Source organism: Cygnus atratus, chromosome 10 (assembly GCF_013377495.2).
Source record: "Cygnus atratus isolate AKBS03 ecotype Queensland, Australia chromosome 10, CAtr_DNAZoo_HiC_assembly, whole genome shotgun sequence".
NCBI lineage: Eukaryota > Metazoa > Chordata > Aves > Anseriformes > Anatidae > Cygnus > Cygnus atratus.
This window is the reverse complement of record NC_066371.1, coordinates 12758188-12777612: the sequence shown is the minus strand read 5'-3', so window position 1 is coordinate 12777612 and position 19425 is coordinate 12758188. Positions and strand designations below refer to the sequence as shown.

Here is a 19425-nt window from a genome sequence, read left to right as displayed (position 1 = left end):
ACAGTTCACTTGGTTCTATATCATTAAGCACTGAACTTCTAATTAAGTAGTAACGGATCACAATGATGTACTATTTGTTTCTTTTCAGTTACCCATGGATGTATAGTCTCCACAATCAAACTCTTTCTTCCAGATGGAATGGAAGCTCGATTGCGATCAGAGTGAGTATAAGTATCTGTGTGTGGCAAAAATAAATTTTTGTATTTTGAAGATTTGATGGATATTATATTTAAAATCAACATATGAACATTTTTGTGTGTTTAAGCAAGGAAAATAACTGAGAACATGGTTCTTTTGCAGACGTTGTGAAAAAAGAAATCTCATTTGATTATCAGTTTTAAAAATCATGGCAACTATGAAAGAATAAATAAGGTCTTACCAAGTTCAACTTTTCTGTTTGGATGCGATTCTTAGTATACTGAAATGGTATTAAAAACAGAATAACACCGGAAAAAAGAAAGCAAATGAAGCATACTCCTTCCCTGTTTTATAATTTGAGATTTTTATTTTTGTTCATTTAAATGTACAGACTCTACCAAAGTGAAGCTAATATCATCTCTGTCTGTACATGTGTACACATAACACTTTATATTCTTCAGCTAGGTGATATAATAATGTTTCCTCATAATGTAATTACTCAGTGTTACAATGAAGGAATGTTTTCCCTGAGTTGGGGTGAAGGAATCATAAAATACATTGGATGAAAGAATATTTGCAAACTCAGATGAATACCAAGCGGCTTTTCAGTGTATATGTGTATATATTGGAGAAAATTTCAAAGAGTAGTAGAAACAACAATAACATTTGCAGTAACTGAGTGAAAATTACAAATGACATAACTTTAACCAGCTTTCATCCTCAGCAACTGTGCGTTTTTGATTATTTAAATACTCCTACATCATTAATATCCAGAAATATTTAGGGTGTTTGTTTCTTGGAAGGCTAAAGTCAAAATGAAGTATTATGGAAAGTTTTCAGTGTAACTGCATGCACTAAGAAATACTAGAAAAGTGTAGTATTATTTTTTTCTGATGAAAACGTGCAAGTGAAAGTGTACAAAATTATGTAAGTCATTGAATATACTCTGAATTTGTGACCAATATTGTATCTCTTTCCATAAGCATTGTTCTGTGCACGCAAATTGTTTAAAATCTTAGTAAGTTGGTTTTTAAAACATCAAATATGTAACTACTGGAGAAGAAGTCGGCAGAGTGTTCTTAGAAAACACCTTGGGTTTATAGTATGAAAATAGTTCTGTAAATTCAAAAATGTCACTTAGTGTAGTATCAACTGTTTTTGCGTGATTGTTATAAATTCTTCAATTTTACCCCAAGAAAAAAACTTTAGTAAAAAGTGTTGTGATTAAATGCACAGTAATAGTGATCTTGTGGATTTTGAACTGCTGTCCCGTACTTTGCGTTTACTTTTTTTTTTCTTTTTTAGTGTTATCCATGCTCCATTACCAAGTCCTGTTGACAAGGTAATTCAGTAACTTGCTGTTGAAAATCTGTCAATAGGTGTTACTTGCCTGGGACAAATGACTATCAATTGATTGTCTGTCTAGCCTATAAAAAAATGGATTCACTTAAACAGGTTCAAATCGAAGTTTTCAAAGCACAGAACAAAATTTTGAGAAACTAAGGAAACTTATTTGTGAAGTCAGCAGCCTGAAGAGTTCATAGACTTTGCATTTAAGGTTTCAAAACGGTGTATCCAGGTGAATCCAAGGTGTGAGGGCAGAAACTCTGAAGAGGGACTGTAGGTATAACTATGTGAAAAACAGTTTCAAAATTATGTCAGCGTAGAGAGCCTGCAAATAAAACAACAGCAACAATGAACCACATCACCTCCTTAGCCCTAAATCCAGAATAGTTTCTGGGGCCGGAGAAAGTACAGAGTTCAAGCAAGGCTTGGCAAAAAGCAGGCTTTCTTAACCCTTGCTGAGGCAGTGGCACTGAATAGTGAAACTTTCTTTAATTGGATGTCTATGAAAATCAAGTTAGGTGATGATGCTAATATGCAGCAAGAACAATTATGCTTAAAGATAATACAGGTATTCACCAAATCTGAAACACGTACTTCTATGGGGAATGATGAAGATGATAAAGTTAGGTCAACTGAAAATGTACGATGAAGTCTGAATGGGGAGGATGAGACACATCAAATTTGAACATGAGAAACTAATTTCGTTTCTGGAACACCCCTGATTTGTATTTATCCTTGGTTGAATGGCTTCACCTTTGTGCGCCATGTTTCTTTTGTCAGGTTATGTCTTGTTTCAGACAATATTAAGTTCTTTGGGGCTTTGGTGATTCAAAAACTTGTAAAGGTGTTAGCATAGTGGGGCCTCAGTCCAGAGTTGCAAAGTTCTGTGTTAACGCAAGGGAAAATAATAGTAGAACAATAAATAATTGAAAACACTATTAGTTAGATAGTCTGAAGTTTATCTTCATGACTAGATTTAAATTATGAACTTTGCATTATTTGTGTCTAGTGAAAAATCCCAAAACATTTTGAATCATAAATTCTTTTATTCCTCAGGTTGCTGCTAACACTCCCAGTATGTATTCTCAGGAATTGTTTCAGCTTTCACAGTATCTACAGGTAATGTTTTTCATCACAGTATTAGTTTGGCTAAATATTTAATCTCTGTTCAAAAAACCCCAAATCCTTATGTTCTGTATATCTTTGTTTGGCTTCCAGTTTGTAAACAGGAACATGATAAGCATTTAACTACCTTTTTCTATAGTGAAACAGTGTAAAAATTGTTGTAATTTAACATAGTATAGTTCTGTGTAAACTTTTGGAATTGTTCATGAGCAGTATGAACTATGACTTTTCCTGGCCTTTCTCCTCTCCTGCCTCTCTGCCCCCAGTTTTCTGTTGCTCCTGGTATTTTTGGCATCATGTATTGCTGTGGATGTACTGTGTAATACAAAAGAATGGCAAAACAAGGTGTCACTTGGCTTATCAAGGACTAGTTTCTGTGAATATAACTTCTTAGTGTGACTATCTCTGTCTCTGGATTAATTGGAAAATATTAAAGAGGTGACAGTGCCAGCAGTTCTTTTTCCTTAGTCGCACCACCAACCTTTCTGTGCCTGTCCCTGTGTCAGTTTTTATTGGGTGTGTTTTTTCCCAAAGATACCATATCATGAAAGGGTTAGATTGCAAAATGGCAACACTGAAAGTGTGTGTTAACATATGTAAATAAACTCTTCAAAAATTATAATAAAATTAGCTTTCTGGAAAATAAATGAAATGTTCTTACTGGTAAATTCTATGTAGTTTTGTGTGTTATTCTACTGATTTATTTTTATCTGTATTTTGTTTGCTAACAGCAGTTGCTCAAAACAATGATGAGGTTTTTGAGACAGGTATTAACTTTATATGTATTTGTTGACACGGCAGGAAGCAGCTCAGGCATATGCTCTTTCTTGAGAGGGCAAATACAGGTTTGCTCACCAGTCTGTTCACTCTTGTATCCTGGAATCGTTAACAAAGATGCTCTTTTTTTCCTTACAGTTTCAAAACAAATACAAACAAAAATCACTTCTTGCTTGGCATTTATCTTTTGTGACCTGACTTAAGGACTAGCAGCTAATTGCACGGGAGCTGCCAAAGCTGCCTTCAGGTCATTACACCAATTCTGTTGCTTAAATTACTGCCAAAAGTCCGAGTGGGTATACTGTTTCAAGTCTTGGAATGACTAACTTGTTACTATGTGTACTTGGCATGTGCAACATGTGCATGAAAATTTAAGCTTTTTAGGAACCTGAGGCTATAGGAAAACATTTTATAGTTGAAATATCCAAATAAAAGTGCGTATGGATAAAATGGGATGTGACAGTGTTTGCTACTCACATTTCCTTTTTTCTTTCAGTCTAACAGTATTAGGTATTTCTTCTGTTCCTTCTGTTTTTCTGAGTTGTTCTAGCTGAACTGACCAGTTGGCTCTCTGCTCTCATCGTAGGAAGCCTTACATCGGGAACAAATGTTGGAACAGAAGCTGGCAACCCTTCAGCGACTACTTGCTGTCACGCAAGAGGCTTCAGATACTAGTTGGCAGGTACTGGCAGCCATCCTTTCCCTTCATAGACTGAAAAAATAGTGATATATAAATTGTATCTGTTACTTTACAAATAGTGGGGGACCAAAAAAAATAATAAAAAGCATGCAGTGGTTCTCTTAAACTGTGAAAAAGACAAAAGTTTAGCAATTATGTACAAGTTTGAAGTAACTAGTAATGGTAAATAGTCCAATAAAATGAAAATAAAGCAGTTGTCTACTTGAACTACTTAAATAAAGCACAATATTCTGTTGAAATGGTTTATTTGTTTTGCCACATCTAATGTTAATGCAAGGGTCAAACTTCTCTTCTAGGCTTTAATAGATGAAGACAGGCTGCTATCAAGATTAGAGGTTATGGGAAATCAGCTACAAGCATGTTCAAAGGTAAGTAATTCATTTAGTAGCACTCCACGCTAGGAATACTGAAAGATAGCTCTTCTGAAGTATTTTGAAATGAAACACTTAGGAAAGCAGTTGGAACATGAACTTTCTGAAATGAGGCTGTGCAGTTTTGGTAAGCTGGATATCATGAAAGTTATAGGTCTGTTCTGTATTTCATGGAATCATTCTAAATTTAAATAAATGGCTCTCAGCATCTTTTCAGCACAAACTGATTTTTTTTGTATATGCGTATGAACATGTATAGTGAAATACAGAAAAGGAATTTGTTATCAGTGAGAAGCAACCATTCTTTAAGTCCTGTTTACTGTGGATGTTTCTTTTCAAGTAGGAATTTGGAAAAAGGCATTAGGCATGTGCTGTTTCATATTCAGAGACAAAGGAACAAGTATGCCATGCCTTGCATATAACATGCAAGGCCACTATTATGCCTAAATTATTTTTTTTTCTTACTCACATCTACCTAGATTATAACTTTTTTGCAGGGCCTGTTGGAGGTCTTTCAAATTGGGACCAGAGATGGTTCTGGTTTATCATACTGTAGGTCTCCTAGGTTTGACATTGATTATAGGAAAACTATACCTTTTTTGAACACAAGACAAAGCTCATTATAGAATGTGTACCGTCATACATACAGATGGTTTACACCCAGTTATGTCAAGAATCCTTGATCACTGATTTGCCTGTAATGTTTTTCTCATTTGCCAGCAATTGCTAAATATTCTGGAATAGAACAGGTCTTATCACAATCTAATGTATTTAATCAGCAAAATATTAATTTATATTTTATCTTTGTATTTGAATTGTACATACAGAATCAAACAGAAGACAGTATACGAAAAGAGCTTATAGCATTACAAGAAGACAAACACAACTATGAGACAACAGCCAAAGAGTCCCTGAGGCGGGTCCTACAGGAGAAAATTGAAGTAGTCAGAAAACTGTCTGAAGTGGAGGTATTCTAGTTTCATAACTAGTCTTCTGGAAATACTGCAACAGTTATAACTGCTACTGCTTAAATCCATGTTTGTTGCCTGTAGCTGGCCACTATCTGTTGTATTGTAGCACTTGCAGTATATTAAATAACATTGTTTATTATATGCTAATCTAGTACTTACATTGTTAAAGAAATTAATGAGAAATTAGTCTTGAAACTCTTTGCTCACAATTTAGAACGGATGAAGTAGTCTTATAGAAGTTAGTATGACTGGGAAAGAAGCAAAGGTTAAAATGACACGTGCTTTAGAAAAACTGCTGTTAGACCTTGTTTAAACTGTAAAATTTGGGGAAATAGAAGCTGAACTGCTTATACGAATTACACTTAAGAATGAGCTGTTAAGATGATGATGTGTTGGACACTTTAAATAAGATTCTGCCCCTATAATATCTCTCACTACTATCTTTTCCAATTCTATATTCTCTTTCTGTTATCCTTATTTGCTATGACCCCTTAGGTTAAGAAATATCCTAGACTTGCTTATTATATTCAAGAAGTGTGTATCCACTTCATGCTTTTTAGGGAATGCAACAGATTTAGTGCAGTAGTAAATAATCTTAAGAGACTTCAGTTAAATACACCTTTGTGTATTGTAATAGTTCTTGACAGGTTTGTTAATGGCCAGAGTTTCATGTTTACTTCTAGCTTTCTCCTACTTTCCAATCACGCATTTCAGTTCTTTATTCTTATCAGTCCCAATTAAATTTATAGCCTTTTTTTTTTTGCACGTGCATGAAGCTAATATCTTTTAACATAATCTGTTCTGTTATAGAACATTACCAGTAGAATATTACCAAGTTTTATACAAGTAGCATTTTTGCAAGAACTTGATTTGTTGTGTTTAGCCTTAATAATTAGGAACAAAACAGTTTGAAAGCAAGTATGATTAGTTGCATATATTGTTCATGGAAAAAAAATCATCAACTGGAATATTTGGTATTTATTGTAATTCTATCTTACAGCGGAGTTTAAGTAATACAGAAGATGAATGTACTCATCTTAAAGAAATGAATGAGCGGACTCAGGAAGAATTAAGAGAATTAGCTAATAAGTACAATGGAGCTGTAAATGAAATTAAAGATCTTTCTGACAAGCTAAAGGTAATGACAACCTTATCTGACTTACAATGGAACTGTAATGCATGAAAGAAAGTTTAATTCCTAATGCAGCAATCAAGTAAAGATTAAGAAACTATTAAAACAATAAGTAAATGAAAGAAAGATGCACATTAATGTTTACATATTCTTTTGGTTTACATTTAATATACCTGAAAGTGTCATCAGTTAAATTGCTAAAAAGGTTCCCTTTTCATTCACTTTAAGAGTTAACGTATTTTTGAAGCTGCAGTATGTTTTTTAATATAAAACTATATAATACATGAAATTTCATATTCGGTTGCTTTTATATAAACAAGACCTTTCAACCTTAAAAAAAACTTAACTTAGTTAATGGGAATGAAAGCTATATCTAGAAATAAATTTGCATTTCACGTTGCCTTATTGTGCAGTTTCAAGCGCAGATAGCCCACAACAGTTAAATTGTCTCAGCTTCTAGGTGGAGAGGAGCATGATGTCATGTTTATTCGACCAAACTTCTAAGTGTATTAATATTTAAAGGTCCTTTATGCTGGAGAAAAAACTAATGACAGTGTGATAAAGCCTGTTCCAAAAAAGAGACTCCTGTCTAGATTGGCAGATGTTGTGGGGAAGGTAGCATTCTTTTTTTTAGCCCTGAGACAGTTGTTGTTGTCCTGGATAAATACTGGAATTTTGACTTAGGTTCTTTAACTTAGGTTCTTAGCTTAGCATTTCAGATGGAAATTTTTTCTTTCCAAATTAAAATATTAAGTTGTTGGTCTTAAGGCCCCTGGTTTCTCAATTATGAATTAATCATTGATGATGATGAGTGTACACAAAAGGATCAAAACTGAAACTTATTACCTAGCTTTGCGGGGAGGGAAATCTATGAAACTTACAATGAGGTCCAGCAAGTGAGAAGCTGTGGCTTTCAATCAAGTTGATCTGTGCAATGTATGTTCAGTTGAGAAGGCCTTTTGGGTTTTGACTGATAATTTGAGATGGGAGACTTCAGGTATTTCTTCGTTCTTGGGCCCTGGTACTGTTCTGCAGAACTCAGGTGCTTCAGACAAAAATTTAGTTGAAATGCTTTGAGATTCTTTCTCTCTTACTGTTCCTAAAGTGAAGCATGTAGAAAAATAGCAGTAGAAAAATTTTGCATTGTTCATGTGTTCTTCATCTGACTACCAAAGAAAGTTACTTTAGTGCATTTAGTCATACAAACATCGAGGAAATCTACTCCTTTAGATGTTAATTTTCATTTCTGTGTGGATTTTTCTTTTCTTTTGAGCAGGTAGCAGAAGGAAAACAAGAAGAAATCCAACAGAAAGGATTGGCTGAGAAAAAAGAACTGCAGCATAAAATAGATGAGATGGAAGAGAGAGAGCAAGAGCTTCAAGCAAAAATAGAAGCTTTGCAGGCTGATAATGACTTCACCAATGAGCGGCTAACTGCTTTACAAGGTTAGTCACTAGTGGGGAAAATTTGTTTTTTTGTTTTTTCTTTTAATCTGTGAAATATCTTTTTCTTGGAATTCTGTTTACAGTACGGTTAGAACACCTTCAAGAGAAAACACTTAAAGAACACAACAGCTTAGGTAGGTGTGATCAGTTTCTTGTTTAAAACTGGTTTCCGGACTATATCTGTTCAATTCCTTTTATTATAATAATCATGTTGTCTCGGTGTCTGGCGATAGAATAATGTATTTACAAGTTTGCCAGTATTGGATTCTTCTCTGTATAGATTGTTAACATTGAAATATATGTGACCACAACAGAGTGCCAGCAGAGGGCGCTGCTGTTGTGAGTATTCAGACCTAGGTTTCATTGCTCAATTTGAGTGCTTTTTGCCTCCCTGTCCCTTAACCCCCTCAAAGATTTTTTTTGTTGTTGTTTTAGTTTTGTTTAAATTGTTTATGTATATATTATATATATATGTAACGGACAGTAATTCTTTGGATGATAGCAACATCTTACACATTTGAACAATCAGAAACATGATCTGTACTGCTGGAAAATGCGTTACATTTTATCTGTTTTGTTTGATTAGTTTAGATACTCAGAAGAAATAACCTGAAAAGCCATTTGCATTTCACAGTGCTGTATTTATAAACAAACAAAACCAAAACATTTTGCTTGGTTCTAGAAATAATACCCTTTCTTAATCCTAGGCATACAAGTCGATGACTTCATACCTAAAATTAATGGGAGCACAGAAAAAGGTAGTGTATCTCAAGGCTACCTTTTGTCTTATGGTTGATGTTTGAACAAATACTTTTTGTTCTCTGAAGTCTTACTTTGAATAATATTCTCTTTAAAAAATGAAACAGCATTTGTCCACTCTTCTGACCAGCATTTTTTTTTTGCTTAGGCTCTCAGTCCAGGGTGGTTTGTTTTTTGTTTTTAGCAAGTTATGTAAATTCTAAGGTGCCAAACTTGGAAGTTGTCTTCTTTTTTTTTTTTTGATGGAGTCTCACTGGAATCACGGGAATCTAGTGAAGTGGTGTCAGACCTATGACACAAAGTGGAAAACCTTCATTAACCATTTTCCTCTTTGTTTTCCCTTGCAATACAGACACACCCAATTTTTCTATTAAATTGGGTATGGTAAGTAGAGTCAGCAAACTTTTTTTTGCTGTCTGTAATGTATGAAAAATGCAAGTATATGACATACCAATAGCAGAAGCTATCTTTAAAACTTGAGTGTCTATTTACAAAACAGGATATAATACAGATTAACTATTTTTTTTAAGACAAATTAGTCTAAGCTAGGTTTTTCAACCAATACATCTTGACATTTGAGAGACAGACACTTGACAGACACTGGAGGATTTTAGAATAAAATGGTCTGAGTAATTATCTGCCTGACTTCATGTATAAAAGAATTATTCCAGTTATGATTCTAAATTCACTAAATTGTTCCATTAACTAAGATAAATTTGTTGTCATGTATTCATTTAAAATTATTCCTTGATGTAGCTTTCTTGAGCATTTGCTGTGTTTTGCTGGATAGTGAAAGCTCTGAGGAATCCTGGTGGCAATAGTTGGATGAGAACTTGTGGTTCCAGCTAATATTTATGCTGTTTTAAGTGTTTGGAAACAAAATTTAAAAGCTGTCTATGCTCTAATTTTTAGCTTTTTATCTAATTTCTTTGTACTATAAATGAAGAGCTTTTTAATTAGGGAGAATAATAGCAAAATAAAAGCAGTTAATCATGGCGTAATCTCATGTCTATTTCTTATTTGGAGCAGGAGGAGAGAAACATTACACACTGACAGGAACTGTGTAAAAAACTCTTTTATCTAAGTGCTAGTTATCCCTTTGCCTTAGCATCGATCCATCTTTTCCATAAGTTTCCATAAGTTTCAAGTGGTATCCTCATGCTCGATGGATAGAATGGTTAAGAAATAAACTTGCCTTTATTTTTATTTTTTTTAATTTTCCACCCTAGAAAATAGTTAACTTCTCTACAGTGCAAAACTGAAATACGGTATAAAGATCACCAGTCTTTGCTCTAAACATAAAAACTGTAAGACTTAGTAAGTTAGGTTGTTGGAAGTTTTTAGAAAATCCTATAATACTGTGGAAAAAAAAAAAGCCCTAGAACTGAATTGAAACATATACTAAAAGCTTCCAAGCTATGAGCTTAAATATATTTTGTTTTACAGAGAAATAACTTGCAACATCATAGTAAATGTAGAAAAAATGCCTGATTTATTTTTTTTTAATGAACACGTGCTTTAAATTTGTGCACAGGAATACCACGTTATCTTTCTAAATACTGACATCTCTTTATTAGTCAAAATTGATAAGTTGTCTGAAATATGATGTTAAAATCAATTTCATTATTATGCAATTATAGCAATTAAATACCAACATACCTTTGCTATTCACTCATTTTTTTCCCGAAGTTTAAGAAGCAATCCCTTTTTGATTAATTTTGGATCACATAATAGTCAAAATGTCATCTGGATGAATGCATGGAAATACATATTCCTCCTTAAATTGTGGAACAGTAGGACAGGCACTTATGCTTAAACCTGGGAGTTTTAGAAAGCTGTCTGCCAGGTTTTTTTATTTTCGTTTTTTGACTATAGACACTGTAGAACTTCCCATTCAAGTTGTCTTTGTACATGTTTATGAAATTTGTCACCTTTTTCTCTCATGCATCTAATGTTATTTTGTTCTGTGTTTTAGCTTAGCTTTCCATATTTTCCGTTGTACCACATTCGTCTGCACATTTCAGCTATACCTAGTCCATTGACATTTCTCTGACTCTTTAGAGCTTGTTGTCTTGTGTTCTCTTGGTGACAGACTGTGCCTTTCTCTGTTCTCCTGTCCTTTATCCAGCTCTCATGTAATGACAGATGGGCAGTAACTGTTTTTCTGCCAGATTTTGGATTTTGCCCTCTTGAAATCAGCAGGGAACAGTTACTGTGTTTTGCTGAGCAGGCTTGCATTATTTTAGAAGAACTGAGAATTTAAGGGTTGTAATGTAGATTCAGCTGCTCCTGCAGTGAAAGAGGTTGTGGATATTTTGCATAAGGGAAAGACTCATAGATAAAGGTAGAAATTAGAAATTCTAAAATTGATTTTGTACTAGATAGTATAGCCTGTAAGGGAGAAAAAACGTTCCCTCTATTTGTTTATCTATTTATTTACACTCTTCCATCATTAAATGCTCTACACAACTAAAACACTCGGACAAGATTTTTCTCTTAAATATTTTTTTTGATGTGCTGCATATGACACCCCCTCCATTTCTTTATTTATTTAAAGAGGAAAAAGGTAAAATTGTACAAACTTCTTATGTTTTTTAATGTTCCTTTTGTCTCTTTGTCTCTCAAAACTTCAGGTCAAGTTCTTAAGGTATATTCCTAGACATAATACTTAAACTGTTGCAAGAACAAGGATTTTACATGACTTTTTAATGTTATGGACAGCCACAGAAGTAGAGGAACAAAGAGCTCTTCTAATAGTGTCTCTAGAGTCATCTTATAACTAAGTGTTTTAAAGTGCTGATGATTAGGCATTCATTTTCTCTCATTGCACACATGGAAATTCTGGTGCAGAAGAGAATAACTTACATCAAGCCCCTGACAAACGTTGTGTAGAACTGAGTTATTTCAATAACTTGTATTTTTCTCAGTGAGTTCCACCACACCTGGCTTTCAGATTTAAGGGTTTTTTTGAGCCATATGTGCATCCATGGTGCTGTCTTTTAAAACCCTTGTCCTTGTGGGATAGAAAAATGAAGCTTACTTTTTTAAGTTTTTAAAGTTACTTTCAAATTAGTGAAGGTTAATATTATGTCCTTCCTCTTAACAGCTAGACTGCTGATATCAGAAGCTAATGATGGAGCAAGTTTGAAATGTAACAAATTTTACTGGTTTGTGTACAAAAAAGCAGCCTTTTCTGTTGAGATTGTTAGACTCTTGAGGTCAAAGGATTTTAAGGTTCTTCAGAATGGAAGTGCTAGCACTGTTTTAAGAGATGCAAGGTGCTGGGAGCTGAACAAGGTCTAATAAAAGACTCGGATAAACCTGGGAGTTGAGCCCAGTTTTTAGATCTTCACTGCAGAATATCCTCCTTTCAAAAATCAACTGTTTCAGTGCAGTGAAACTTTTTTTAAAAAGAGTAAAGGAAGATATTTACATTTGTAAAATAAATATTTTTGCATTTCAAGAGGGTATGCCATATGAAGAATAAACATGAAGATGAAAAAAAAACTTATTAAATACCCTTTTAAAGCTAAGAATGAAATGCTGAAGACTGTAGGTTAAATACACGCTCCCTATTTCTTCAGCATTTGGATTTGGTATTTGCCGATATTCATGTCTCGTTTTGAATTAACAAGTAGGAATTGATGACAGCACTATGGAGTTGCGTGTTTCAATAATGTATCATCTTATGTATTCTAAATTTATTGTCATTTGAATATCACTTCTGCATTAATCTTTTTGCCAGATGTCTGAAGTTGTAAATGGGAATTCAGTGGAATTCATTTGTCACCACCTAACCTGAAAGAGTAATACTGAAAATGCCAAATGCAGAATGTTTGGAATTTTCTAACTTGTTCCTACTAAATTTGTTAAATAAAGTGTTTTTTTTAAATAGCTTCTACTGAGCTAAGGGACTTCTTCTCATGCTTAAGAACTGCTCTTAGACTTTAGCATTTAAAGGTACCCTTTTGAAGCTGATCAGATGGAGTAATCTCTTTCTAGTATCACCCAATCAGACGTAATTTCAAGTACGTATTGTCTACTTGCATCTAACCCAGACCTCAAAAGTTCACTGTAAATACACAATGACAAATATTGTTAACATACCTTTCACATTTTTGTTGCATCAACCTGAAAATGATAAGAAGATGTAAACTTCAGTGTTTCTTTCTTTACTAGAGCACTTTCTTTCAAAGAGTGGAGGGGACTGCACTTTTATTCATCAGTTCATAGAATGTCAGAGTGAGTACAAGAGTGTTTGTCACATTTGCTTTAAAAACAACAGAAAACTCAGAAAAGGTGGATAAAACCCAGAATTTGTCACTTCTGTTCATTATTTTTGTAGTAGCAGAAACTTGTTAAGCATAGAACTGTGGCATTGTGCTATTAAACAGATGCCTGTATTAGGAAGAGGATATCGTTGCTCTTGGAAAGTAATGATCGAATTGTCTTTTCTTAGCAGTTAATCCATTATTTTCCTCCGGCCCGTAAAAGGGTGGTAACGTTGCCGGTTGATACTTAAAACTGAGTATAATTTTTCTTCTGTGTTACAAATTAAGAAGTTGAAAGCCTACAAATGTCAGTTTAAGCAAACATTACAGGCTGCTGTGGGACAGAGATGAGGTAATGATGCCTTTTCTCCATTTCACTTTATAACTATAATTTATATGATATTTAAAGATTTTACATATTTTTCTAATTATCTGTTACAAAGAACAAAAAGGGAAACAAGACCTTAATTTCTCTGTGGAAATATAAGAGATTCTTTTAATAAAAATAGTGTAAATACGCAATACCGATCTTTGGAAAGATGTAATATTCTGGAATGAGCAACTTGTTTTTCAAAGCAAATGGGTTTTGAAATTGAGTGATGAAGCAGCAGAATCTGCATATGTGTAATTAAAGAAGAGGGTGTATTAACACTTAAGGTGTTAATATTTGTTTTCCAATTGAAGAAAAACATCGTTAGGAAAAAGAGAAAAGTGCTATTAAACTTCAAAGAAAGGTCCTTGGTAGCATAAGGAATTATTTTTCCCCTAATACATAATTTCTGTTAACTCTTAAGTTGAACAGAAATAAGATGGTGTCTTTTTTTGACATTTATACCTGTTGGGCTCCTTCCACTTTGTATTTCAGTAGGGAAACATAACAGACTTGTTTGACCTTACTGCTTGTGATACCAATTGCACTGCTATAAACCGAATGACAGGTTACTACTAATGTTTATCAAAGAAAACTTAAATTGTATTGAATTGAAAAATACTTATTTTTAAAAGAGAATGAGTGGTAGCTGTCTCCTGGAGAGCTGACGTTTAAAATAATTTTAAATTTCACAAAGAATCGTGTTCATTTATTACATAATCTGAACTGAAGTTGTGTGTTTTTTTTTTTTTTTGGTCTAGATTGAAAAAACAGGCATGCTGAGTCATGTTCAAATACAACTTGGTTGACCGTTTTCATTGTTTGGGCATTAGCTTAACCTACTTTAGCAAAACTTAAATTAGTACCAAGTCTGCAAAGGAAATGTGGCCAGTCTTGTCACTATTGAGAAGCAGAAGCAACCATCAGGATCTAATGAAAGATGTTAACATTCAATTTGAAGTAGTAACAATAAAATAAAGGTCAATTTATTTATGTCTCCCCTTTCTTGAGGGGTTTGAAAGCTAGAGTAAAGAGACTGTAAGGACTCAGCAGAATGGATATGAGCTTCAAGGGTTCAGTGTTCTGCGTTTTTTGTGACAGTGTACGTTTTTACTATCAAGTAAGAAAAAGATTCCAAGTCTGTTTAATTTTGTATGTAAAAGCTGTTCTTTTAGTCCTGCTCTTGTGTTTCACTCTCTGCAGCAGTGAAGGCTGGGAGTTAGTGGGGGTCATCAGGAACGAGGCTTTAAGACGTTCAGCAAATACTGAAGTTTAGAACGATATGACAAAGACTAGCAGGATTGAGAAAGGGTAGCCTGTCATACTATACTATGCTCTCCCCCCCCCCCCCCCCCGCCCCGCCAAGGTTTTCTTTGGGAAAGGAGCAGGTGTATTATAAAAATAAAATAAAATCCTGGAAATGCATGTCACATATTTAAGTAGTCTTATGTAGGGTTTGCTGTTTCATAATAGAAGCAGAGGCATTAAAACTCTATCATCTGCAAACCGTAAGAGAAATCTAAAAAGAAAGGAGAAGCGAGACAGCCGTGATGCAGTTTGAGAAGAGAAGGTTTTGACTTGTGCTGGTAGGAAGAGGAAAGTGTGTGTATTGCTAGTTCTGGGGAAGAAGCAGGGAATAAATCAGGAAAGCGTCAGCAGGGAAGTGAAGAAAAATGCATGAAGAAAGAGTCAAGTAAATGTATGTAAAGTAACATGAGAAGGAGAATTTGATGGTTAAGTGATTTAATATTCTGTATAAACAGGTGCTATGGAGGTAAAGGCAATTAAAAGTACTTATAAGTTAACAGACTCCTCAAGATAGTCCAGATAGATTTATTTTTTATTTTTTTTTTGGTAGGGAAGAAACAATAGGACTCTAAAAATCTTAGTTGCAATGCAGCATGGATGTTTGATGTGTGTAGCATTGTTTGTAAAACCTGACTTCTTTAGTGTTTTGGTTTTGTTTTGTTTTTCCAAACAGTAGGGCTCACGACATCATCCAGTAACTCTTGATCTACAGCAGCTATAAAATGTTATGAAATCTTGCTCTGAATGATCTGAGAAGTGTGCTGCTTTCTGATCATTACATCCAGTTCACCCGTTGCTCATTTCATAACTTTTTTTTCGGTTACTACTGGTGAAATCCAGAGCAATCGATAGCAAAAAACCACGTTCTTCTCCCTCTTAATTAGTACTGGGTATGAGTTATTGCCAAATGTGATGATTAATAGACAAAAGAGATGTTCAGTGCCCTCTCAGCTTCCTATCTTTTGCTCCAATTTAGCTGTTCCTTATGACCTATTTTTTTCCTCATTTTATGATTTTGCATTTATGATTTTAAATGCAAGTCAATTTTTGCCTTTTTACTATGTCTGTCTTTGCGCTTTTATTTCTATATTTTAATTTATTTATCTAAATGGAGTAGGTTTTGGATGGATTAAATGGCTGTTTTCAACTTTTTAAAATGTATTTATGACCTGTGGGTGACAAACGAAGTTAAAACTGGTTAGTACAACTTTTTTTCAGATGTTTTGAAATTTCTGTAGAGGGCCAGGTTTCCTTTCATTGGTCTTCAAAACTGGCTTCCTTGAAAGATTAATTTGATACAAAAACAGAAATATATTGAAAGGGGACGCTTAAGCAATCATTGTAATGCTAAGATATCCTATCAGATTGCACATAGTAATAGGCAACCTACATCTAAAGGGGAATTCTTAAATTTAAATGACAGGAATTGACTTAAATATGAACTGCAAATCTTAACTTCAAAGCATGGTATTTCAATAGAAAATATTGTGTATATATATATGTATATATCAACAGCTCTTTAATTTTTGATAAGTAATTACTGGATAACATGAAATATTAAAATTATTTCTGCCAGAGGTTAAAGCTAGGATCCTCTTTTTTTTGTGTGTTTTCAAAAATGAACATCCTGATTCAGGACAAATGGAGATTTTGTTTTTAATTACATATTTTTTAAATTTAAGTGATGGAGTTTATGAAGATTTTTTTTTTTGAAATAGTAACATGAAAAGATGCAGAGATCTGAAACAGGGAAGTTTTAAAGATACAGGTATATCTACTTCAACTTTGTTTGAAGTTCTGATTGTCGTCTGGATTCTGCTGTCTTTAATGAGTAGGGAGGTAAGAGTACAGAATAGAAGTATAAAATGCTATTTAATTTCATGTCTACATCCAATTTTCTATTTATTATCTAAGTATACACAGGTATGCTGAAATAAGCTATTTCTTGTTGGCTTTGAACTATACTGACGCTTTATTTTTAAAACACAGAGTATTTAGTCTTTTTGTAAGTTATGAGAGATGCCAGCCACCAAGTGAAAAATACTTGCTCTACCAGCTTTGGGTCACATTGGACAAGGGGACTTGAGTGTTATTGCTGAAATAGTGTCAAGAAAGCAACTTAGGTACAAATGTTGAAATTAAAACTGTCAAAATGAGCAATAGAAAACAGTAAACCACTGTGGGAAAGGCAAAAACTTTTTAAATCTGCACATAACTTTTAGTCATAGGAACTCAGAATTCTCAAAAATGCAAAGAGCTGCTGCCAGTGTTCAGGGAGTTTATGAGAGTGACTGGGCCAAGAAGACTAATTACTTTCTTTTGTGTTATAATTATTCTGTTTTTTCAACGTCAAGACTTCAAGATCCATCAGTTCATAATGCAAAATTTTCTTCCGTAAGCTGATCACAGAAGTGTATTTTAAGCTAACCATCCAGCATATAGAAGATCAGCCCTTCAGATCAAGCAGTTTATAGCTACTTTGAGTGCAAGGTTTTTACATTCAGCTCATTTTTTCAGAAATAAGGGCAGAATTCCTCAGTTCCTCTCTCTCTGCCTTCCTGCCTGCACACGCATCCAGCCTCAGCTGAATCCTGGAAAAAATAACATTTGAAGGCTTTTGTTTAGATTTTATTTATTTATTTTTAAACAGAATAGGGCTCATGATATCATCCAGTCAGTCTTCTCTGGCAGCTGTAGAAGCTTGATGCCCACTGTTGTCCTTTTGCAGTCTCTCTCCAGTTCTGACAAACATGAGACTCTTCTGAACTGGATGACAAGTGACCTCCTGAATCCAATCCCGAAAATCCAGAGTTTTAACCAAGCACCAGTTTAACCAAGCGCCAGTTTGGTGCTTTACTGAAACAGTATTTGTGAAAGCTTGTGAAAATGCAGGACAATATTGGTAGATAAAAATAGATGGAGGATGCATCTCTTATAGAGTGGTTTGTCTGGCTGGGGGGCAGGAATGGGATGGGACAAGCTTTTGGTCCTACAGACACGTTTTCAGACTTCAGGTTTTCATGTCTAAAAGCTTGTTCTTTTCTATCTGTGGTTGAAAAAGATATCTCCATTCAGCTCTTGTCCTGCATCTGTCCTTAGATTGTCATGTTAACAGCAACATGCCATCAGAGGAATATAGAGACTTCTTAATCTCCAGACCTACGTGAAGCTAGAAACCATGACTAAACTCACTATTTTTTGCTAAGAAATTGAGAAGGATTTCCTGTCAGCTAACTAGCTTAATCTGAACTCTTGTACGCACTGTATGTCCTGTCTTCTCTCCATCTCAATTACCTGTTAAGAGCAAGCACATGGCTGAACCAGCAAACTGTTCTCTGCCAGATTGTCAGGGATCCAGCAGGGAGAGCACCGAGTGGGGACGAGAGGCAGCTTCAGCCTGGTGTTTCACTGAGTGTTAACAGCCCTTAGGAATGCTTTCAACACTGTCTAAAGTGCAAGATTTACTGCATAGAAATTGATTATGTGATCTGTAAGGTACTTGACCCTCAGTAACTTTGTATGTTGGCATTGCCTAGCCGCTTGCTAAGGAATTTGAAATAATGAAATCCTGTAACAAGAAATTAATTGCTGGTTCAGTAGTTCTCTTGGTATCACTGATGAATCCAAACCTATATTTCCCTTGGTCTTACTGTTTGTCTTTGTGTCCTACCTGGAATAGGCTACTTAGTTAGAAGTTAGCAATCTAGTCTCAAATTCAGTTTTTAGTTGTTTATGCACTTGACATACATGGATAGACTGCACTGTCTGTGCTATGTAAACTCAGTTTTGTGAACCTGAATGTGATGTATGCACAGCCTTCTGGAAAGCAGCGTTCTGAAAGTTTTAAGCTAATAAAGGCTATTTCTGTGTACTTTTCCTGGGCACTGATAAAGCAGTTGTGATGTGGAGGTGGTTTACCACTCTATTTGGTGGGTGTTCATTTCAAGCAACCAGCTCGTAGAATTCCTTTTTTTTGTTAGTTATAACTTGAGAATTTATTAATTATTTTTTGCTCCCACTTAGATTAAAAAAAAAAAAAAGTTCATTTAAAAAAAAATCATAACTTTTCATTAGTGAACCAAAGCATTAATAATGTAAGTTTAATAAATTGCAAATGAACTAATTATGCACTTTATCACCAAGTTCCACTAGGTTTGTGTGCTCTGTTTCATTATTCCATGCCAGAATAAAGTTTTTGTTCAAGCCTGAGTTGTAATATTATCAGCTTTTAATTTGGTCATGGAATGTAGTCTACGTAGATGTGTGCAGGGAAAAGCTTGCTTAATTTGAGCTTGGAAAGTAACACTTATTTTGTTTGGCAGACAAGATCATAGATGAAGGACATCTAACCAAAGTTGAAGAAACAAAGCTTTTGAAAGGTTAGACTTATGGATTTATTTAATTGTATTTGAAGCATGGCTTTTATGTCACTTTAATGCCTGTTCTGTCTTTAACTAGCAGTTTGAGTGTTGTTGAATGTTCATTTAAGAAAAAAACAACCAATGAAGGGGAGCTATATTGTGTACTGAACTCTGCTCCACATACTATTGTGGGGTAAAAATGTTTAGGGGAAACTAATTTCTGAAGATTGAGTGCACAAAATTCTAGTCTTGACTGAGTTCTTAACCTGAATCTACTTCTTCTAAAAAATTGAAAGTGTTTTTTGCAAATTGATTTAAATCTCTCATGCCTGCATAAATTTCAATCATGA

General features: G+C 34.3%; 1 protein-coding gene across 36 annotated transcripts in view; it reads left to right on the top strand.

Annotated features, from left to right (window-relative positions):
• The window catches only part of SLMAP (sarcolemma associated protein), an 84868-nt gene that overhangs the window by 40825 nt on the left and 24618 nt on the right, over window positions 1-19425 (top strand). For 8 of the 36 annotated variants that reach the window (XM_035546518.1, XM_035546543.2, XM_035546537.1 and 5 more), the window contains exons 4-15: window positions 89-161; window positions 1444-1480; window positions 2542-2604; window positions 3974-4069; window positions 4384-4455; window positions 5286-5426; window positions 6430-6567; window positions 7838-8006; window positions 8090-8140; window positions 8714-8764; window positions 12945-13007; window positions 19037-19093. In XM_035546518.1, coding sequence (XP_035402411.1) covers window positions 89-161; window positions 1444-1480; window positions 2542-2604; window positions 3974-4069; window positions 4384-4455; window positions 5286-5426; window positions 6430-6567; window positions 7838-8006; window positions 8090-8140; window positions 8714-8764; window positions 12945-13007; window positions 19037-19093 — 1011 coding nt within the window. The remainder of the gene's footprint in view (window positions 1-88; window positions 162-1443; window positions 1481-2541; window positions 2605-3973; window positions 4070-4383; window positions 4456-5285; window positions 5427-6429; window positions 6568-7837; window positions 8007-8089; window positions 8141-8713; window positions 8765-12944; window positions 13008-19036; window positions 19094-19425) is intronic. The other 28 variants (XM_035546549.1, XM_035546563.2, XM_035546548.1 and 25 more) reach the window with 10 other exon arrangements.